General features: G+C 35.6%; 1 protein-coding gene across 2 annotated transcripts in view; it reads left to right on the plus strand.

The window, feature by feature from the left end:
* LOC132092337 (NBAS subunit of NRZ tethering complex) overlaps positions 1-19,417 on the plus strand; it is a 145,556-nt gene that overhangs the window by 99,170 nt on the left and 26,969 nt on the right. For both annotated transcript variants that reach the window (XM_059498516.1, XM_059498517.1), the window contains exons 47-48: positions 1,606-1,695; positions 2,684-2,879. In XM_059498516.1, the coding sequence (XP_059354499.1) occupies positions 1,606-1,695; positions 2,684-2,879 (286 nt within the window). The remainder of the gene's footprint in view (positions 1-1,605; positions 1,696-2,683; positions 2,880-19,417) is intronic.

Genomic DNA, 19,417 nt, shown 5'->3' on the forward strand with positions numbered 1-19,417 from the left:
TAATATAACCAGTCAGCCAGTATTGCGTATTTTTTGTGCATTCTTATTTTCAACATTTTTACATGAACTACATTACTTTTGCTTCATCCGTTAATCACTTTACGTTCATCTTTAAAAACAAACAATTAATTTCAAAATTTAGTTTTTTAATTTTTTTATTTTATTTTGATGTCTTTTACAGTATAGTATGACATTTTTATATTATTTTGAATTAGTATTGACATGTGAAAATAGTAAATTAGACTAAACACAATTAAATTAATGTACATATGTTGCCTTTTTTTGGTTGCTTTGAACAAGGCTCATCCAGTCAGATTTTTACAGCCAACTTTTAGCACTTTAAACAAAACAAAGTTGTTGTGAATAGGCCTTTTCAAACCAAATACTTTTTTTTTTTTTTTTTTATCTCCAAGATCATTCTGCACGTCCTGATTAGTCATCCTGCTTCGTGAGTCTGTGATCAGACATTTCAGCTCAGTCTGTAATCAAGCGGGATTAGTGAAGTTCTCCTGAATCAGAGAAAACGATGGTCAGAAAAATTAAAATTGATCACAGTTTGCTTTTATTCAGACACAGTCTCCCCCTTTTTTTCTGCTGATGGTTCATATTCTAGGTAATTGCTTATAACTAAAGCGTGTTCCTTTCTTCTGTTGCTAATTGCTTGTTTGCAGAGGTGGGCAAATGACTAATTAACAATGAAATGATTTGGGCACTTGAAATTGTCAAAACTATTTAAGTTGATTTCATCAAATTGTATTCTCAGCTTTACGTAGATTTCTTGCTTCCTGTTTTCTTTTATAAGGAGTCAGACATCCTTTTTAAAAGGAGGTGGAATCTGTGGTCTACAACCTGCTCATGATTGATGTTTATATCTGGGGAGTAAAAGTGCGATTAGTGAATTTTAAAGCAAGGTTAAAGTTTTTTAAGCCTGTATCATAATACTGAAGATGCTAAAAATCATTGCATACTGAAGGGATGCTGAGATATTATTGTTTTATACAGCACATCCACTGGCTGTGATTTGATACAGTTGTAAGAATCCAGCTAAAGTAAATAATATTATAAATTATACAAAAGATGTTGAAAAATTGATGGTTTGGAAGCAACATGACAGAAGATTTTCCCATCGAAGCATCGCTTATGTTACATTGACCTAACCAAAGAGAGAAAGTGAAGTCTAATATACAGCAACAGCACTGAAGGAAACTGCAAAATAGAGCTTTTGTTTACATCACAGAGAAGATTCTTCTGAAGAAAGGCCAGATTATTTAACACCAGACTAAGTGTTTACTGCAGCAGTAGTAAAGAAATGTTGGAGTAAAAATACAAGGCTATTATTAATAGAAAAATAATAAGGCAGTGCAGCCTCATGCAGAAAAGCATAACACAAACACCTTTAATGGAGGGAGACAGATGAGGCCAGAAGAGAAGAGAGGAGCCCTGCAGCTAGAACATCAGCAGATAAGCATTAAGATTGCTCTGAATGAAAATCCCTTCCCTCGGTTTCTCGCACACACATGCAAAGTTTGCAGCCATCAAGCCACTTTAAAGCCTCAAGACATTGAATCAAAACTCAAGCTGCGAATGTGTGTTGTTTGTTTTCAGCGGTGACAAGGACACGTTGAAAGATTATTCAGACCCCTTGAAGGTGCTGGAAGGAATTGTTGCAGCAGTGCACACTAATGTACAGAACGGGTAGGTATATCCTTTGTTGCTATGTTCCCTTTTTCTATTATTTAAACATATATATTTTATATATTTCAGTAATTCAATAGGATTGTTTGGGACAACATAAAGCAGAAGCAGTAATAGCATGATTATAAGAAACCAGTGTTTATAGTATTGTCTAAAGTAAGCAATTGTTTTGACATGTGAAAGTAGTTTGTTAGCCAAACTAACAATAGATGAAATTGATGTACAATCGCATTTCCTTATATCGCCTTTTTATTGTTGCTTCAAACAAGGCTTATATAATTACATTTTTAGATCCATTTGAGCATTTGAAACAATGTGAATCAAAGTGACATTATGAAATGAAAATAAAGAAGATAAATTTAAGATCTAAATATTTAAGATTGAATATTTAAGCACTATTTCTGAGTCCATAATGAAATGAATGCCCATTTTGACAATTATTATATTTTGTAAATGACCAATCTACTTAATTTGTAATGACTTGTTTGTTACTTGCTTGTAAAAACACTTAATGTAATTGTATTTCATTATATTGATGATGAACTATATTGACATTTTAATGTACAACATCAATTAAAAGTAAATTTTTTTGTACTTTTTTAAATAAGTGTCTTAAGCTTAACAAGGCTGCATTTATTTAATGCAGTGATAAGTATAAAAGTATTATAATTTTATAATAAATATTTAAAAAAGATTACAATTTAAAATAACCGTATTGATATATTTTATTATTATTTGTATTATTATTATTATTATATTTTTATTTATTCATGTAATAACACTGTTGAATTTTCAGCAGCCCTTGCTCCAATCTTCAGTGTCGCATGATCCTTCAGAAATGATTTTAATATGCTGATTTGGTGCTCAAGAAACATTTCTTATTATCATCATCAGTGATGTGCCGCTTAATATTTTTTCAATAATTGTGATACATTGTGTGTGTGTGTGTATTCTAATTTAATTTAATGTTAATATTCATTTATTTCAGTGGGAATATGGTAACATCTGAGGACATGCTGGCATGGTTACGACCTTTCTGTGGGGACGATTCTAAACCTGTACGACCCCGACTTGAGGTCCTGCAGATCCTAGAACATTCATTCAGCCTCAGCGATCAAGACATCCACCTACTGGTGTTCTTCAGGAGCCAAGCAGTTCTGAAAGCCTGCTGGCCAAATAGAAAGGTGAAAAATATGCATATACCCACACTGGCACAAAACACGATTTACACTTCACACATAAATATTATTACATTCCCGCATCTCTGACTCAGTATTAGCTTATTTCCTCCGTAAGGCACTGTGAATGTAATCTCATTATACAGCGCAGCCCTTTGCGAGTTAGCACGTGCTTATAGGAATTGCTTCACTATTCTTGCACATGTATTGGTGTGTGTGTGTGTGTGTTTGCAGGAATGAGATGTATTTGGTACAGGGATTACCAGTTGCCTGCTTATCCATGCTCTTTGGCCTCACCTCATGTTGCTTTGGGGATGTGAACATGTCATTCTGCCATTTTATGTGGTGTTCTGTTTGTATGTACCAGTGAAGCTGGAGTTGAATATATGGAAGAACTAAGAAGCAATTCTGTCTAAATCTGTCAGTGTCCTTCTTAGGAGAATGACCTTCTGATTTTCCTGGCTAAACTTTTGGTTTACAAAAGTCAAAGAAATCAAAAAATATACTAGCAGAACATAATTGAACTATAATCTTTATTTGCATTTAGATCTGCCTACGTTAGAAGGACCTTGTTTATATATATTTTTTTAAGTGAAATTAATGAGACAGATTTTCCTTTAAAAGAAGAAATAAGGCTTTATGAAACAAGGAAACATCCCTAAATGAGCAGATGGATGGATGGACGAACGAATAGATGGATGGATCAATAGAGGAATGGATGGATAATTGAAAAGATGCTTGGATGAATAGACAAACTTTATGACAGAATCAAAGACTTCTTTCATTAATATACCTCCATAATATTTCTCATCTCACTCAACACACATTACAAAATGACATGCTGTTAATCCATTTCCACCCAATCACATAATCCTTTCTTTCACTAAACTTTAATCATGAAAATTCATATTTATATTAGCAGATGCTATCAGATGTTTGGTTTCACTTTAAGATGATTACTCTGCCAATTGTTTAATAGAATAATTAAATACAACTTTCAATCTTCAGAGGTTAACCATCTGAAGTCGATTAACGCATATATGCGTTATGAGGCATTTTCTCCTGATAACCCCGAAAAGAACTTGAATTACACTTTCAGTTTTGATCGTACAGATAAGAGCAATACATCAATCGAATCTGTAAAGGGTCTACTTTTTTTGTATACAGACATAATAACAAAACTTTGTGCATTTATAAAATAAAGATAACAAACAAGGTGTGCTGCCACAGCCTTTGTCTGCACTGATCTTCATTTAGAAACGCATCCTTAAAATGAACTGTAACTCAGTGAATACTCAACGAAGAGACATGAGAGAGATATCTATAGAAAGCCTGACATGTCTATTTTTAAACTAAACAAGTGCTGCCAAAAATAAATATTTTGTGATAAAGTAATCTATATGAAAACAACTCAATGTCCGTTTTTCACGTCTCACTTCATTATCTTCTAATGTGACCACGCCCCCGCGCTGAACGCGCTATTCAGATTCTAATCTTTCATTGAATCGCGTGGCTTGAATACGCCCGCACAACAGAAGAAAAAGCAGAGAGACTGTTCTTCAAGTTTTTTTATTTTACTGTTTGCTTTGCGATGAGAGGAATAAGACATTATTCACCCCAAAAAGATGTGATGTGGTTGAGGATTTGAGATTTAGATTTCCTCAGAAAAAAAGAATGAAGCACTTTATTCAGCAGAGATCATAAACAAGTCTCTTTTTATTTATTTATATAATATATATATATATATATTTTTATTTATATACTAGTTTTCACATAACGTGTAAACATTTTACTAGTTAGACTTTTTCCAAACTGTAATTTTTCCTGACTAAATGTATAATTAAGTCAAACATTATGAAGTTTCAATAACAATATACAATACTATACCATTTAAAAGCTTGATGTTAATAATATAAATGTAACAAATAAATGTAGGCTAATTGTAACAAATGTAACAAACAATGCTGTTCTTCAATTTATCCCCCCAAAAAACTGAAAAAATATGCTCAGCTCTTTTCAACATTAATAATAATAATGATAATAATAACAATCAGTTTTATTATTAGAAAGTCAACTTTGATTGTTCCTGATAAACTGTTTAACTGCACTACCAAGTTTATATTAAATTATGTTGTGGGATAATTAAATATATTCTAAATAAACTACAAACATAAAGTTATATACATTTATTTTGTCCTCACATTCTTTCTTGTAACTCCTCCCTCTCAGTGACACAGATGACTGAGAGGCTCATTATGCAGCTCATTATGCAGGCCTTTGTCTTCTCAGGTGTAAATCACAATGATATTCATGGTAGTTGACGCCTACTCGCATATGACTTTTACCAACAAAAAGTGTCTTAGAAAATGTAAATCAATATATTGTTTTCTGTGAGTGAGTAAACAAGATGATTTTCACATCATTTAGACAGAAAAATTCTAGGCTACAAGCTCCAGTTCTCAAAAGTCCCGGGAACCAATGTTCTGTATGTGTTTTATTGCCTTATTCAAGTGATTTAACATTTTTAGTTTTTCACTAACATTTTTTCTCTCAAAAATACAATCATGTACATACATGCTGCTCACATATTATTATAGCCCAGTATGTGCTGATTACAGTGAGATTAGACTTAGATATTTATAAGAAACTGAAAAAAGCACAAATGTCAGGGCATGACAAAACTTCTCCAGGCCCCAAAAATACCCTTAGACTCCAGAGTGTTAAAACAGAACCCCTCGAGATTGCTGCAAGTAGTTTTAGTTTCCCATCTGTCTTTGATTAGCGTTATTTAGTGGCACACAACAGAATATCAAGCTTATGGTTGGAAAGTGCCATTTTTGGCATGTCATGGATTTGGATTTGACTAGTTTAGAGCATGTTGAACATTAAGAATGAAGTCTAACCTTTAATTCCACAAATTATCACTTCACTTCTCTTTAAAAAAAGTCTCAGTTGTGGCTTTCTTTGCTTGGCTGCGTTTCTACACTGGGTCTCCAATGTTGGCAATAGCTTTGTTTTCCTCAATGAAATGAATTAGTTATGTCTTTATTGTTCATTAATTTGAAAAAGGAAGGGAAGGGAGGGGAGTTTTAATGAGAAGGCACGCCCTGAAGGAGGAGGAGTATTTAAAAATAACAGATTGGGGGAAGAAAAAGAGGATTGGCTCTGTTTCACTGAGGCGTGGAGTCCGCTAATGGAGGCCACAATCTCAGATGGCTAAATCCTGATTGGGATTGCTGAGCCGGGCCTGTGCACCCTGAGCGATGGCCATCAGGCCACAGATCGCTGTCGTTGCATGTCTGTCTGCTGAGAAGCAGACGCTGGTTTACATCACAAGCCACAGAATCTGGCTATCAACTGATAGCCCCAGGTGTACGTGTGTCTTTATTTATGTCTATATCTGGGTATTTTTTCTATTTTTGTAGTGTTTTCATTCAGACCCACAGTATTGTGTATGTGTGTGTCTGTGTCTGTGTCTGTTAATATAACATTTATACCACCCATATCCCAAACTAATCATCTCCTAACTTCCACACCAGCCCATCCTGCCCAGCACCATAGCAACTGCGACTTTACTACTGCCAAGCAGGAGCTGCATTTCAGGTCTCGCATCAGTTTGTTCTGTTGCATGTTTTGCTGAGCTGTATATTCTCTGTTGTTGTTTACTTCTGCTACGTTGCAGTGCTGTTTATCGCCCTGATGTATGAGGTAACATTGAACTTTATCAAAGCAGAATGGGGGCCGTCCTTTGAAAATCAACAAGAGGAAAAGTAAAAGCTCATAGACAGAGGAAGATGCAGCGCGTGTGAGCAGTGGAAAGTTCTGGGATGGTTATTGCAGGGTTGTCTGATTGAGGAAACGACTTTGATCGCAGACAGAGTGAGAGTGGTAGGATTTTATTGTCTCATTTACTAACTGTCAGTGGAATGTGATAACTCTCTCAATTACATTCATCAGGTTTAAAATGACACATACATACCCTCAGCAGAAATCATTGTAGCTGTAGAGAAATTCTATAGAGCCATGTGTTTTTTGTTTGTATGTGTGTGTGTGCGTGTGTTTATTTATTTTTGCTGCCATGTTGAGGTTGCACTTTTTCCCTCGTTTTCACAAATTGCCTTGACAATCAACTCAACTGCTTGTTCCCCCTTTACACTCAAAACAGGTAACTCCTATAAATAGGATCTTTGAGTTCATTCTAGTGAACTGCTAGATCAACCCTAAAATTTGGGGTCCCAGATATGCAGTATGGATTTTCTATATTTATAAGTTTTTCCCTAAGCAGTTTTTGTTTTGTAGCTGTAGGCTAGGTCTGTATATTTGCAATCAAAATAAATGTAAGTAATGTTATCCAGATGCAAATGTGAACTTGATGCACTTAAAACTGCTGCTAAATAAAACAATATTGAGAATGATGGATATTGTACTGATTAATGAGTATAGAATTTTAAGTAAATAGTAAGTTATTTACAGTATTATTTAACTTTATTTATTTATTATTTAACTTATTTTAAATTAATTTCAGTTTCTACATATACCAACACATTTTAGCATTTCAAGTTTTATAATTAAATATTAGTTTATGTATTTCAAATGAACAAATTAAACATATGGACAATTTTATATCTATAAATTAACAAAAAGTGAAATCATAACAAAAATTTTTGTTTATTGTTAAATTATATCTACAGTAATACATAAACTCATTGAAACACAACATTGTAAAAATGTTGCCACATTTTAGAGATCGACCGATATGGGTTTTTCTATAGCTGATGCCGATGCTGATGTTTAGAGGTCAGAGTCAGCCGATGGCCGATATGTGCTGCCGATATCTTGAAGTTTTCCCCTTCATTTGCATGCTAAAATGAAACACTAATAATAAGTGGATGCACAACATTTCTAAACTTATCATCATTTATTGAGCACTGACTTGAACCATCTCTCGAATCTTAATTTCGATAAAACACGGTATTAAAATAAAAAATGTATCCAAAGTTAACCAAACAAAATCAATAAACTTACCAAGTATTAAATATATAAAACAGGTAATATATATATATATAAAAGTCAATCATTTGCATTAAAGTTTTAGAGCATTTATCAAGTAGAATTTTTCAAGTTTGTTGGAACATAAATGTAAACTTAAATATACATTTAAATAAATACAATTTTAGAAATAAAAATCAATTAAACTGAAAAATATAAAAAAATAAATATATAAAAAATAAATAACAGTAGTGCTGCAAACACACTAGCAACCAGCAACATTTGTGTTTGGTATAAATGACACAGAACATCTAAAGTGCATTCTAATTTCAAACTTACATTGCAGTCTGTTCATTATTAAAATAAAGTACAGTCAACCAAACATTTAAAAGGTTACACTGGTCAGTTTAAATAGTCCGTATACCGGTCCACTCTGCTGTTATTCCAAGGACGTTTTTGCTCATGTGCAGAGGATGATCTTTCCGTCTAGTTTACATTAAATAAATAAAAAATATTATAGTTTAACATTCAGATACTTTGCGAATATGGAAACATTTGGATATGTGCAGAACGAGACGTGAGCAAATACATCTAGTCAAACCCGCGCTCGCTCGTCCTCGTATGGATCGGATCATTTTTCGGATCAGCAAAAAAAAAAAAGCCAAGACAAATAAACATACATTTTGTCTTTTTTTTATTAACATTAAATTATTAAATTAAAATATATGAAATCAACTTAAAGTGCACATAACATCTTCTTTTTAACATAATAGCCCGACTTCTCATTTTCCAGTGTGCTGTGATGAAGTGAGCAGTTATCGTCACAGAGCTCTCCGTCCCCCTGCACGTCCACCCGTCTGTCGTGAGCGCAACAGAGGATGCTCGGGATAGTTCATCCACAACTTTTTTCTTCTCCTGTTCATAAAGATCTGGCACAATCTTTTAACTCTAACCTCTTTCCTTCATCATTATATCTGACAGGGAATCCAAAATGAACTGGCCGTTCAAGCTCCTCCGTTCCCCCGCTCGCCATTACCACTGAGTGTGGACTGAACATGCGCAACTTTTTTTTTTTTTCATAAATCAATCCGGGGGTCATGTGTGTGCCGAACCGAAGATATTGATCAATGATGATCCGTTGCACCACTACTATAGTGTGTCATTTGAAAACATTGCAGTTGCGTTTTAAAATACAACAACAAGCACCACGAAACCATTTAAAGAGGCGCATTCAGCAGTCTTCCTTGACGGGGAACAGTCAACAAAGTAAAATGATCTCCAACGTATGGCGCGCTCTCTTCATTTTATCAAATTATCATAATCACATCTATTCATTTTATAGTCCTGCTTCTAGCATTTTATTCAGACTAAAACCCCTTTAATTCGGGTGAGAAAGCTTTTTTTCCAAGTGGCTTTTGAACATAATAATAATACCGCTGCAGACGCATTTTGCAGCATTAAAGTAATTAATTGATCATTAATTTAAACGACGATCGATCATGGAAATTATCGAATATTGACATCCCTAAATACAAATGAGTTGGATGGAAAACTGATTATTGTCTGCATCAAACCATGCTTCCGAACAAATGTCATTCACCGTTCTGGGCAGCTCCAAGACAGCTGTCTGTCCGAGCACGCTGCTGTCTGTGAGCGGGGCGGAGTAACGTCAGAGACAGTTTACTTTGGTAACGTCATGCTGCAGTATTTGTTAGAGCTGCCAACTTCTCCACCCCATTTACAGAGTGAAATTCTCTGACTACCTTTATCTCCTAGGACTGTTGTTGAATCTTCCAAAACTTTTGGCTTGGGGTGCTTCACATGCTGCTGCAGCAGCACTTTCCACCACGCCAATAACAGGGGGCTGCCCGCCGACGTGCCTGACTTTAAATCGGCGCTACTAAACACGGATATCGGCCGATGCCGATATATTAAACAATGACAAATATCGGCCCGATATATCGGCCGACCTCTACCACATTTATTATGTGATACTGTATGTGATTGCAGAGAGATTGATTGTTGCATTTGTCTGTTGCTTTTTCTTTCATTGATTGTCCTGTTATCAATTTCCCTTTAATGAAGTGGCACCCAATCTGTGGTCAATCAGATTTTATAGATGCTGTCAAGCAGTCAAGGCCTCTCATGGCTTAAGTTCTCATTCTGTGTCACTGACGATAGTGATTGGTGTTGTCTAATAAGCTGCTATCAAATGGTTTGTTTGACAAATCATGAACTTCTCCAGAACAACTTATTAATATTGTAAATTCTCTCATAAATGTGTTTGACCTCACTCAGATGTTTCTAAAAGAAATTTGATTGAAGTGACCTGCATTATCTGCATTTCCCTGGCAATTTCTGCAGGCATTATGTAAACGATATCTACCCCTTTGGCAGCGCAGTGACTTTGTGTTTAGATCCTCATCCCGGTGGCGCAGGGCGGTGGATTTTTGTCTCTTAATTTTAGCCATCCGTCTTAGCCTAACGGCAACAAAATGTCACAATCCCTGTGAGTGCTTACTGTTCGCTTGGCAGAGAACAGCAGCTTTGTCAGTCTGAATTGAGAATCTTTATTTGGCAGCTGTCTGTGTCCCAGACTCCCTTGTTTACTTGTATTCTGAAGTAGTTATTGATGTAATGGGTGCAAATGAATCTGAGGACACTGGCATGTGTGTTTGGGATCAGACATGGGGTGTTATCATTACCATTGTCCCTTAACATGATAATCTGGACTCATTTGTCATGTTAAGAAGCCATCAGTGCTCAGGTTAAATGGGGAGGGTGTGTGTGTGTGTGTGTTTGTGTGTGTTTAACCGTAGACAATAATGACTGGGGTTAATGTGGTCATTAAAACAAGGTCTTTGTTTCCCCCCGGAGTGCATGCTTTAATATGCCCATGTTTAGCAGTGCTGTTTTAATATCTTTATCCAGCTCTGTGTGTGTGTATTTGGCTGTTTGTTGATTACAGAGAAAGAGCTAAATGCACCAAATTTTGTAAATGCACCTAGTATATTTATGATTTTTTATTTCTTCCAAGTACTCTCTTATGCTCACCAAGGCTGCATTTGTTTGATCCAAAATAGTATCAAAACAGTAATATTATGAATTATTACAATTTTAAATTACTGCTTTTATTTTAATATACTTTAAAATGTCATTTATTGCTGTGACGGCAAAACAGAGTTTTCATCAGCCATTACTCCAGTCTTCAGTGTCACATGTACCTGTATGTCATATTTGCACTTCGAATTATTTATTCATGTAAGTGTGCTTGTATTCGGTGTCATTTTGGTGTGCTGAGATTTTTCTGACTCCTAAAAAATATCACACACACACACACACATTTGTGTGCCTTCAAAATGTCAGTGTAATGTGACATCAGACCCACTGTCAGTGTGTCAGCTCCCGTCTGTCACGAGCGCTCTTTTATTTCACATGTGTCACTCTCCTCTGTCATTAACCCCGCCTCCTTGGCACAGCCCAGGGCCCCGCTTACATCCTCTCCCCCTTCACAGGCTTCAGGTGTCAGTAAGTTTCACTTGCTGTACTCTCTTGCATTAACTTTCCAAGGTCTTAGTGAGACTTCCTCTTCTTCTAATTCCTTGAAATTCCTCTAGTTTCTAGCGTTCTATTTTTGTTGACTTTGTCAAAGTCCCTTTCAAGAAAAGTAAATTCACTCAGCGGCCATATTCGCAATGACTCTGGGAAGCTATTTTGGGCATGCACAACCTATTCCTATCTACCTGAATTGTGAAATACTAAAATCTCAAAGACTGCTTGCCAAATTTGCATTTAAATGACTTATCTTCTTATCTTCACATATCATTAAAAAGTTTATTTGAGGTTCGTCAAGCCAATGCACATGTGGAGTCCCAAGAATTTCTCAGGACACTAACTGTTTCTATGGGAACCAGATATTCTAATGACATCTGTAGTGACTCAATGACTTTACCGTTTTGCGATTGGCTGTTTTATTTAGAAGGTGGGACTTACTACGCGCCATAGTTTCTCCTATTGATAGTAAAACAAACCATCTTGGTATATGATTGTATAAGTGTCTATGAGAGGGTCCTTACCTTAGTCCTAAAATCATAGAGCACTGGTTGATTGTTGTTCAAGGTACAACAAAGGCTTTTGATCCAGGAGCATGTCCTACTTATTAATAATATTAAACAGGTCTGAGTTCTGGTTTCCAGAGTTTGATTTCAGGTATTCAGTGTCTTAAAGGTGACTAAGCTTTGACGTAATGTTCTCAGTTATCAAGAGCAAACTGAACCTGGGCTATATTTGGAAACCGTTTTACATGTGACAGATTTATGGCAGCACTGAGAAGATACAGTGGGTTTTATGTGGACCTCATCACACACAGACAGCCGTGATCCATCAACGACCTCTGTCCTTGGCCTGGAGCTCCATTAGCATGTGCTCAAACTGTATGTGGATGCAAGGGTGCTCAGAGTCATAAATGTTAGGTGGGGGGAAGTCACGGAAAGTACATTCAGCATGCTATGACATACTCTTAGTTCTAAGAGTTCAGTATTCCCCTAGTTCATCTCAACTATTGAGAAATTTCAGCAAAATCTTGAGTACAAAAATGGTCCCTTGTCAATGGTTTATCAGTGAAAAACAGTTAGTCAATGTGGAAAATTTGCATGATGAACTTGAACCCATTGTGAAATCTGCATGGGGAAATCGAGTGCAGATTGGAAAAAATCCTGGTTTATGTCCCTGATAAACTGCTCTAATTGTAAGAATTTTTCATCTTCTTGCCTAAAATATTAATCTATGAAAAAGCAAAGCAAAAGTACTATTTTTTATGATCGTCCCTGTCTAAGCTTTTACAACTTCAGCTCATTTGGTTTTCTACATTCTTTGATCAAGGTAGATCTCCATTTTCTCCTCTATGCTGTAAGTGTGTTCTTGTCCCTCTCTGTAGAGACCTTCATCTGAATGTCTGTCCTTTTAAGACAGGATCAGAATATCAAACTCCAGTCCCCCAGCGCTGGGATTTGGATCAGCTGTACATTGAGAGCACAGGGTAATCTCTGGCTTCTGGCTCTGCATAAATCAAAGAGCTGACTTAATATTTAATTATGCTCCAGGTACTTCTCTCTGTGTTCTCCATCTCGCTCGCTCTCTTTTCCTCTGAAGCTAAGAGGAACAGATTCTGCCTTTGTAAGGGTCTGCTTGAACAGCTAATCACATACAATAATGCTAACAGTGAGGTCTCACAGCTTAACGGAGTCAAGTGGTGTTTCATCAAACATAAATAGAAATGAACAAAATTCTATATCACTGGATTTGAACAGGTGTGGAGTCTTGTTGGAGCTGTGGTGATGCAGGTTCAAGTTTGTCCAGTGACTTCATACATTGTGTTCTGAACTAGTCACATGATTAGTAGTGGATTGCACTGCATTTCAGCGGGTGAGGTAAAACTGGGCATTTTCTTTTAATTTGGCTCTCTTCTTTTTTCTAGCATTGACTTTGAGATTTAACATTTTAAAGCTTTTATGCTGCTATAGAAACATAGTTGGCAGTTTCGAACATTAATCTGTCTAGACCATTGGGAATTGATAAGTTTGTGTGAGTGCATTTGTACATGTGTTTGTTGATTTCAAAACACTGCAGTGACTGTACATTGAGTTTATTGTTTTTGGTGTGTGATCAAGGCACTTTTCACCTCTTAACACACTGCCACAGTCTCAATGACCTTTGCTGCCTTGAGGGTGAATACATTGAGTTTCTTGTCAATATGTTCCAGCAGTGCGTGAATGACTGTTTGACTGCTCTTAATAACATTTGAGGATGGTTTTTAACAACATTGCAGAGAGGTTTCTCACTCCACTGAACTGTACCGTGCATTAGTCCTATAATCGACATACGCTCAAACCTACAGAAATTGAAGAGAGGACTCTGACACAAGTTAGACAGCTGATTTGGTTTTCTACATTCTTTGATTAAGGTAGATCTACATTTTCTCCTCTATGCTGTAAGTGTGAGTTCTTGTCCCTCTCTGTAGAGACCTTCCTCTGAATATCTGTCCTTTTAAGACAGGATCAGAATATCAAACTCCAGTCATTTACTGATTTAATTTCCACCTCTGGTGTGTATTTTTCCCTGGACTGGTTTGAGTGTCTCAGAACCTGCTAATCTCTGGGGACTTTCATGCACAGCAGTCTCTAGAGCTTACAGACAATGGTGTGAAAAACAAACATTGGCAGCTTTGCGGTAACTGGAAAACAACCACCCGTTAAGACAGTGTCATCATTAAAAGTGTCTCTGAACGCACAGCAACAGCAGCAGTAGACCACACCAGGTTCGCCTTCTTTAAAATGCAGCACTGGGCAGAGGCAGGGATTGCAAAAAATGCTGCCTGTTCTGACAAATCTCAGTTTCTGCTTTGACATACAGTACAGATGGTGCAGTCAGAATTTTGCATTTGCAACATGAATTCATGGATTCATCCCGTCTTGTTTGTGTTGTGTTGATGGTGTAATGGTGTAAATGGAAATATTTTATTGCTGTTGCCCACCATATGCACTTCATAGTCAGTCTACTCATCTTCTAATGTCTGCTTTCATCAGCAAGATGACGACACATTTTCTGGAATAGCAAGAATTTCACTTCATGTCAGCATGATTAACAATCTGTTACACTGTCCTAATCAGGCAAGTTTCCATGTGGCACAATCAAAACTATGCATGCACCGATATATTAGCCAATAATGATGATCAGGACTGATTATATCCTGTCAATCAAAAGTGTCATCAAAAATGTGCCAGACTGCGACTGGCATGTGAAGAAAATGCCTTTTATATAGAATGCAGGGGTGTCGAACAAAATCGCATGAGCTCAGGTATCACAGGTCCTGTATGACCCTATGAATCCCTTGTAGTTCAAGCCAGGGTTGCCAGGTCCACTGTTTTTTCCTTTATCTAACATTTTTAGTGTACATCCCATCCATATTATTATTATTATTATTATTATTATTATTATTATTATTATTATCATAGGTGTGGTGATTTTGCCCCTGCTGTGTTAGTTGGTGATGTAATGACTTCTGGTTCGCTGAAAAACAAATAGTTTTTCCACAGAAACACTGAACCTTGTAGTGCACTCAAGTGTACCTCCTTAACACCTCTCTTAATATTCACGAACCCCTCCTGTGCGCATGCATAATTAATTAAATATGTGGAAGATACTGCAATCTCAACACTAATGGCTATTATTATTCAAATATTGAAATATTAAATGGCATTATGCATGTTTCCAGGTGGGAGCATGTCAAGAATACTCTGAGGTGAAGTTCACATTTCTCTTTAGCATATGAGGGCAAAAGTGTAGTTTCAGATGCTTGCATTCTCACTGTGCAACAGATATTGATGTTTCATATTATAGCTACAGTGGACATGGATCAGGTGAGAGACAGACTAAACTTGTGATTTTGTGTTATTGGAAACAGCCCCTGCTGCCCCTTTACAACAAAAAAGATCAATATTTAAGGAGGTTTTTGCCTGTGTTGGTAGCGTTCCTATACAGTTGTCATAGTTTGTTGATTATGTAATAATGTATGAGTACATTTTTTATGAATTAATAATTATGCATATACACTATTGTTCAAAAGTTTGGGGTCAAAAATTCAGTTTTGCCATCACAAAGATAAATTATATTTTAAAATGTATTAAAATAGTAAAAAGTTATTTTATGTTTTAATAATATTTTTGTAACACTTTATAGGCATGAATTTAACAATTTATAGGGACCAAAACTTAACAACTACCTTACTAACTATTAATAAGTAGCAAATTAGGAGTTTATTGAGGCAAAAGTTGCAGTTAATGGTTCGTTAGTAGTTAATAGCGAAAACTGGACTTTAAAGCTTTATACTTATACCTATTGACCAATACTTTTCTTTTAATTCCTCTTTTTTTTTTTTACTTTGATCTAATAAATGCGTCCTGGGTGAATATAGGAGACTTTTTTTAGACATCTTTGTGTGCAGCAAAAAGGATTTGGTATGTGTGGATGTGTCAGCATTACCTGAAAATCTCCCTCTTAGGTTTCATTTCATTTTCTTTTTACTTTTTTCGAACAAAATTTGTATGTATGTTTATATATATATATACTAACGCAACAAATATGTTGTAACATAACATAGGCAAACCCATATCTACCAAATGCTGCAAAAAATAAAATAAAAATACAAATAAAATTTTGCTATAATGAACCAAAAGGTTCAGTTTTAGAGTATTCTTGTGTTCTTATGCACTGAGTATTCTTGATTCATATTTTTTTAAATTACAATCGTCCTACCTAAATGTTTTGTCACCCAGTGTATTTTTGTTTTACAACTTATAATGTTGTTGATTCATATTTATATTGTGAGGAATATCCTAAAAAAAATTCTAAATCTGAATTGAATTTATTTGAACTAAAAGAGATAAGTAAACAGTAAGTAATAAAATAAGAATAGATTAATGACAAGCAATGGCACAAATAAATACAATAACAAGATACAACTAAAATTAACTGTGCTTTGTTTTTCAGGTAGGTTTAATGGTAATATTCAGGTACAGCATTACCACAGAAACAGAATAATCTATTTAACTTTAAAATAACACTTTGCCTTCAATGTATAAATAAACATTAATGACAGACTGCAGCAGGTTTATTAAGGTTGCTGTCTCTTTAAGACCTCATGCACGGTTCAAACTGTTACACATAGCAACATAGTAATTTTTTTAATTTTAACATCGTTATTTTTCTGCCTGTGCGTGACCACTGTGTTGTTCAACTCATAAGTGCAGTCATTTCTATAGCATTTGAGAAATATTAAACAGCAAATTAAACTGAAAGCATAAAGAAACCGCGCTACTCGTTTGAACTGCGCAGCATTTCAAGTTTAGAGCCTGGTTTATACCTGCCAGGTCAGCATGAGCGCAAAGGTGTGCGCAGCAAAAAATTATGCGAATATTGAGGAAACGGTGGATGGTTTTCACAGTTTTCACATTTCTGGTTGATATTTCTAGTTAGTTTCTGTCATAACCAGTAGAATTAAGCTAAAAGCTAGCTCGCATTTCACTGTTGCTTTAATCTGATTGGGATCTCCTGATTCTGTAAGTATGGTTCACATTACACAGTTTGTATAACTCAATGCGTTAATCTAAGGCTAAATACACGAAGATAGTATATGTTTATATAGCATTCAGTATTGTGTATATACAGTGGTCATTTATCAACTTGTGCTATTTTCAGGAAAATTCCTATATTTCCTGTATCACCAGATCTTGTCCTCCCATAGATTGCAGCTGTCAGACCTTTTTTTTTTCTTGCTGCATTATCTTTGTAAAGTCGTGGAACCAAAGCTCCAAACAGATCCAGAGACATCAGATCCCTTTGGCTTTTGCATGCAGTCATGCTGACACACACTTTTGCACTGACACACAAGCATGCAGCGCCATCACAGAGCGCTGAAGAGGTACGGAGATTATGCCCTGGAGTATCATTCTTAGGAAACTCAAGGGCCCTCCAGCCGGGAGCCGCCATCTTTGTGTGCAGCAAAAAAAGGATTTGGTATGTGTGGATGTGTCAGCATTACCTGAAAATCTCCCTCTTAGGTTTCATTTCATTTTCTTTTTACTTTTTTCGAACAAAATTTGTATGTATGTTTATATATATATATATATATATATATATATACTAACGCAACAAATATGTTGTAACATAACATAGGCAAACCCATATCTACCAAATGCTGCAAAAAATAAAATAAAAATACAAATACAATTTTGCTATAATGAACCAAAAGGTTCAGTTTTAGAGTATTCTTGTGTTCTTATGCACTGAGTATTCTTGATTGGCTCCTACTTTTATGTCTCTGGATTCTGTCCTTCCTCTCTCCTCCCCATCCCTTCCTCTCCTGTCTTTTTAAACCGAACAACCTCTATCACTTCTTAGGCAGGGCACAGGGGAAACGGTGGAAGTTAGGCAGTAGGTCAATGAATATTAATAAGACATTTATACTTCTTCCAAAGGCCAGGCATGACACGTCTTCACTCCCACCCCCTCCCAGTCATCTTTACTGCTTTCTTTCCGCTCACCATTTTTATCCCTCATGCGATATCTTTAGTGAATGAAAAGAATGAGTTGTACTCAACACTGACCTTATAGACCCCTTGAGCCACAGAACTAAAATGGGGTTCTTGCCTAATAGCAATGTATTAAATTTTTTTACAAAAAATAGCACTTTTCAATCAGAAACAGACCTGGCTCGGACACTTCGGGTCATATCTGTATAAATATTTAGTTTGCTAAATATTTTTTATATTATTATTATTTGTTCACACTTTATTTTGGGGACCAATTCTGACTATTAGATAACTATGAATTTTGCGTCATAAAAACATTTTTTTTGATTAACTTGAAAATTGTCATAAAAAAAAATAAGTAAATCATATAATGTCTAATATGTATATATTATTAAAATAAATATTTTCATTTCTAAATGAAAATCATTTAAAAATAAATTTCTAATTATAAAATTGATATACATATATATCTGAATTATTAATAATTATTAATGATTGCATTTACACATTTCCATTTGTTTTAAGGGTGAACAAAATTAACATTACATTAACATTTATTATTATTTATTGTTAAAATAATAATAATAATTATTATTATTTATTTATTTATTTTAAGAATGTTTGTGTTGGTTATATGTCTATGTCTGCACATGACCAGCACTATCTATCCAGCAATAACCAACCTAGCATTTAAATTCAAACTGGTATAATAAAGGGATTTCTGCAGGTTATTCATAGACATGTTGCAGAACACATCCAGGAGTTATAGCCCATGAAAGGTGTATTAGGATTTCTCTCTGCTTTTAGCTGAAAATATGTTTGCAGTCATTACATGGTTCGCCCTTTCCCTGATGTTCAGGCTTAATCGAGTCCATCCTTTTCGTGCCAGTTTCATTCTCAATCCATGACCCAGCGGTGTCTGGAGTGTACACAATTCCACCACGAATCCCTTTAATTTGATGAATATAAAAACAAGATGTTAATTATGGAGTAATCCCTTTTAAGGGCTCATCTCCTGCATCTCCTCCCTGCTCTGAGTTCAGGATTGCCTTAAAAAAGGAACTCAGAGGATAATGAAATGTCTGTTTTTATTTGAGCCACATCTGCCTGGTTTGGTCGAGCTCTTAGATATCTGTTCTCTGTCTTGCTTTCTTTATCAGCTGTTTTCTTGCCCAATGGCATGGACAGGAGATCCGTTTCAGAAAATTGCTGAGCAATGTAATTGACTTTGGCCAGGTAGGAGGCCAGAGGTACTATGCATCTGTATTTATGCTGTGAAAAGACTTATGATCTAATCTCACCAGGGTCGACCTGCATTTTACCAGTGTAAGCTGCCTTAATACACACTGACTCTGGATATACTGATGACTTGCATATGCGGGTTTACTTTTGGTTTGTGCACATGGACATTTTGAGCTGCAGCAATGAACCATAGACACATAGAACTGAATTAGAGAGAACTTAGTT

The sequence above is a fragment of the Carassius carassius genome, chromosome 18, assembly GCF_963082965.1.
Source record: "Carassius carassius chromosome 18, fCarCar2.1, whole genome shotgun sequence".
Classification (NCBI taxonomy): Eukaryota; Metazoa; Chordata; class Actinopteri; order Cypriniformes; family Cyprinidae; genus Carassius; species Carassius carassius.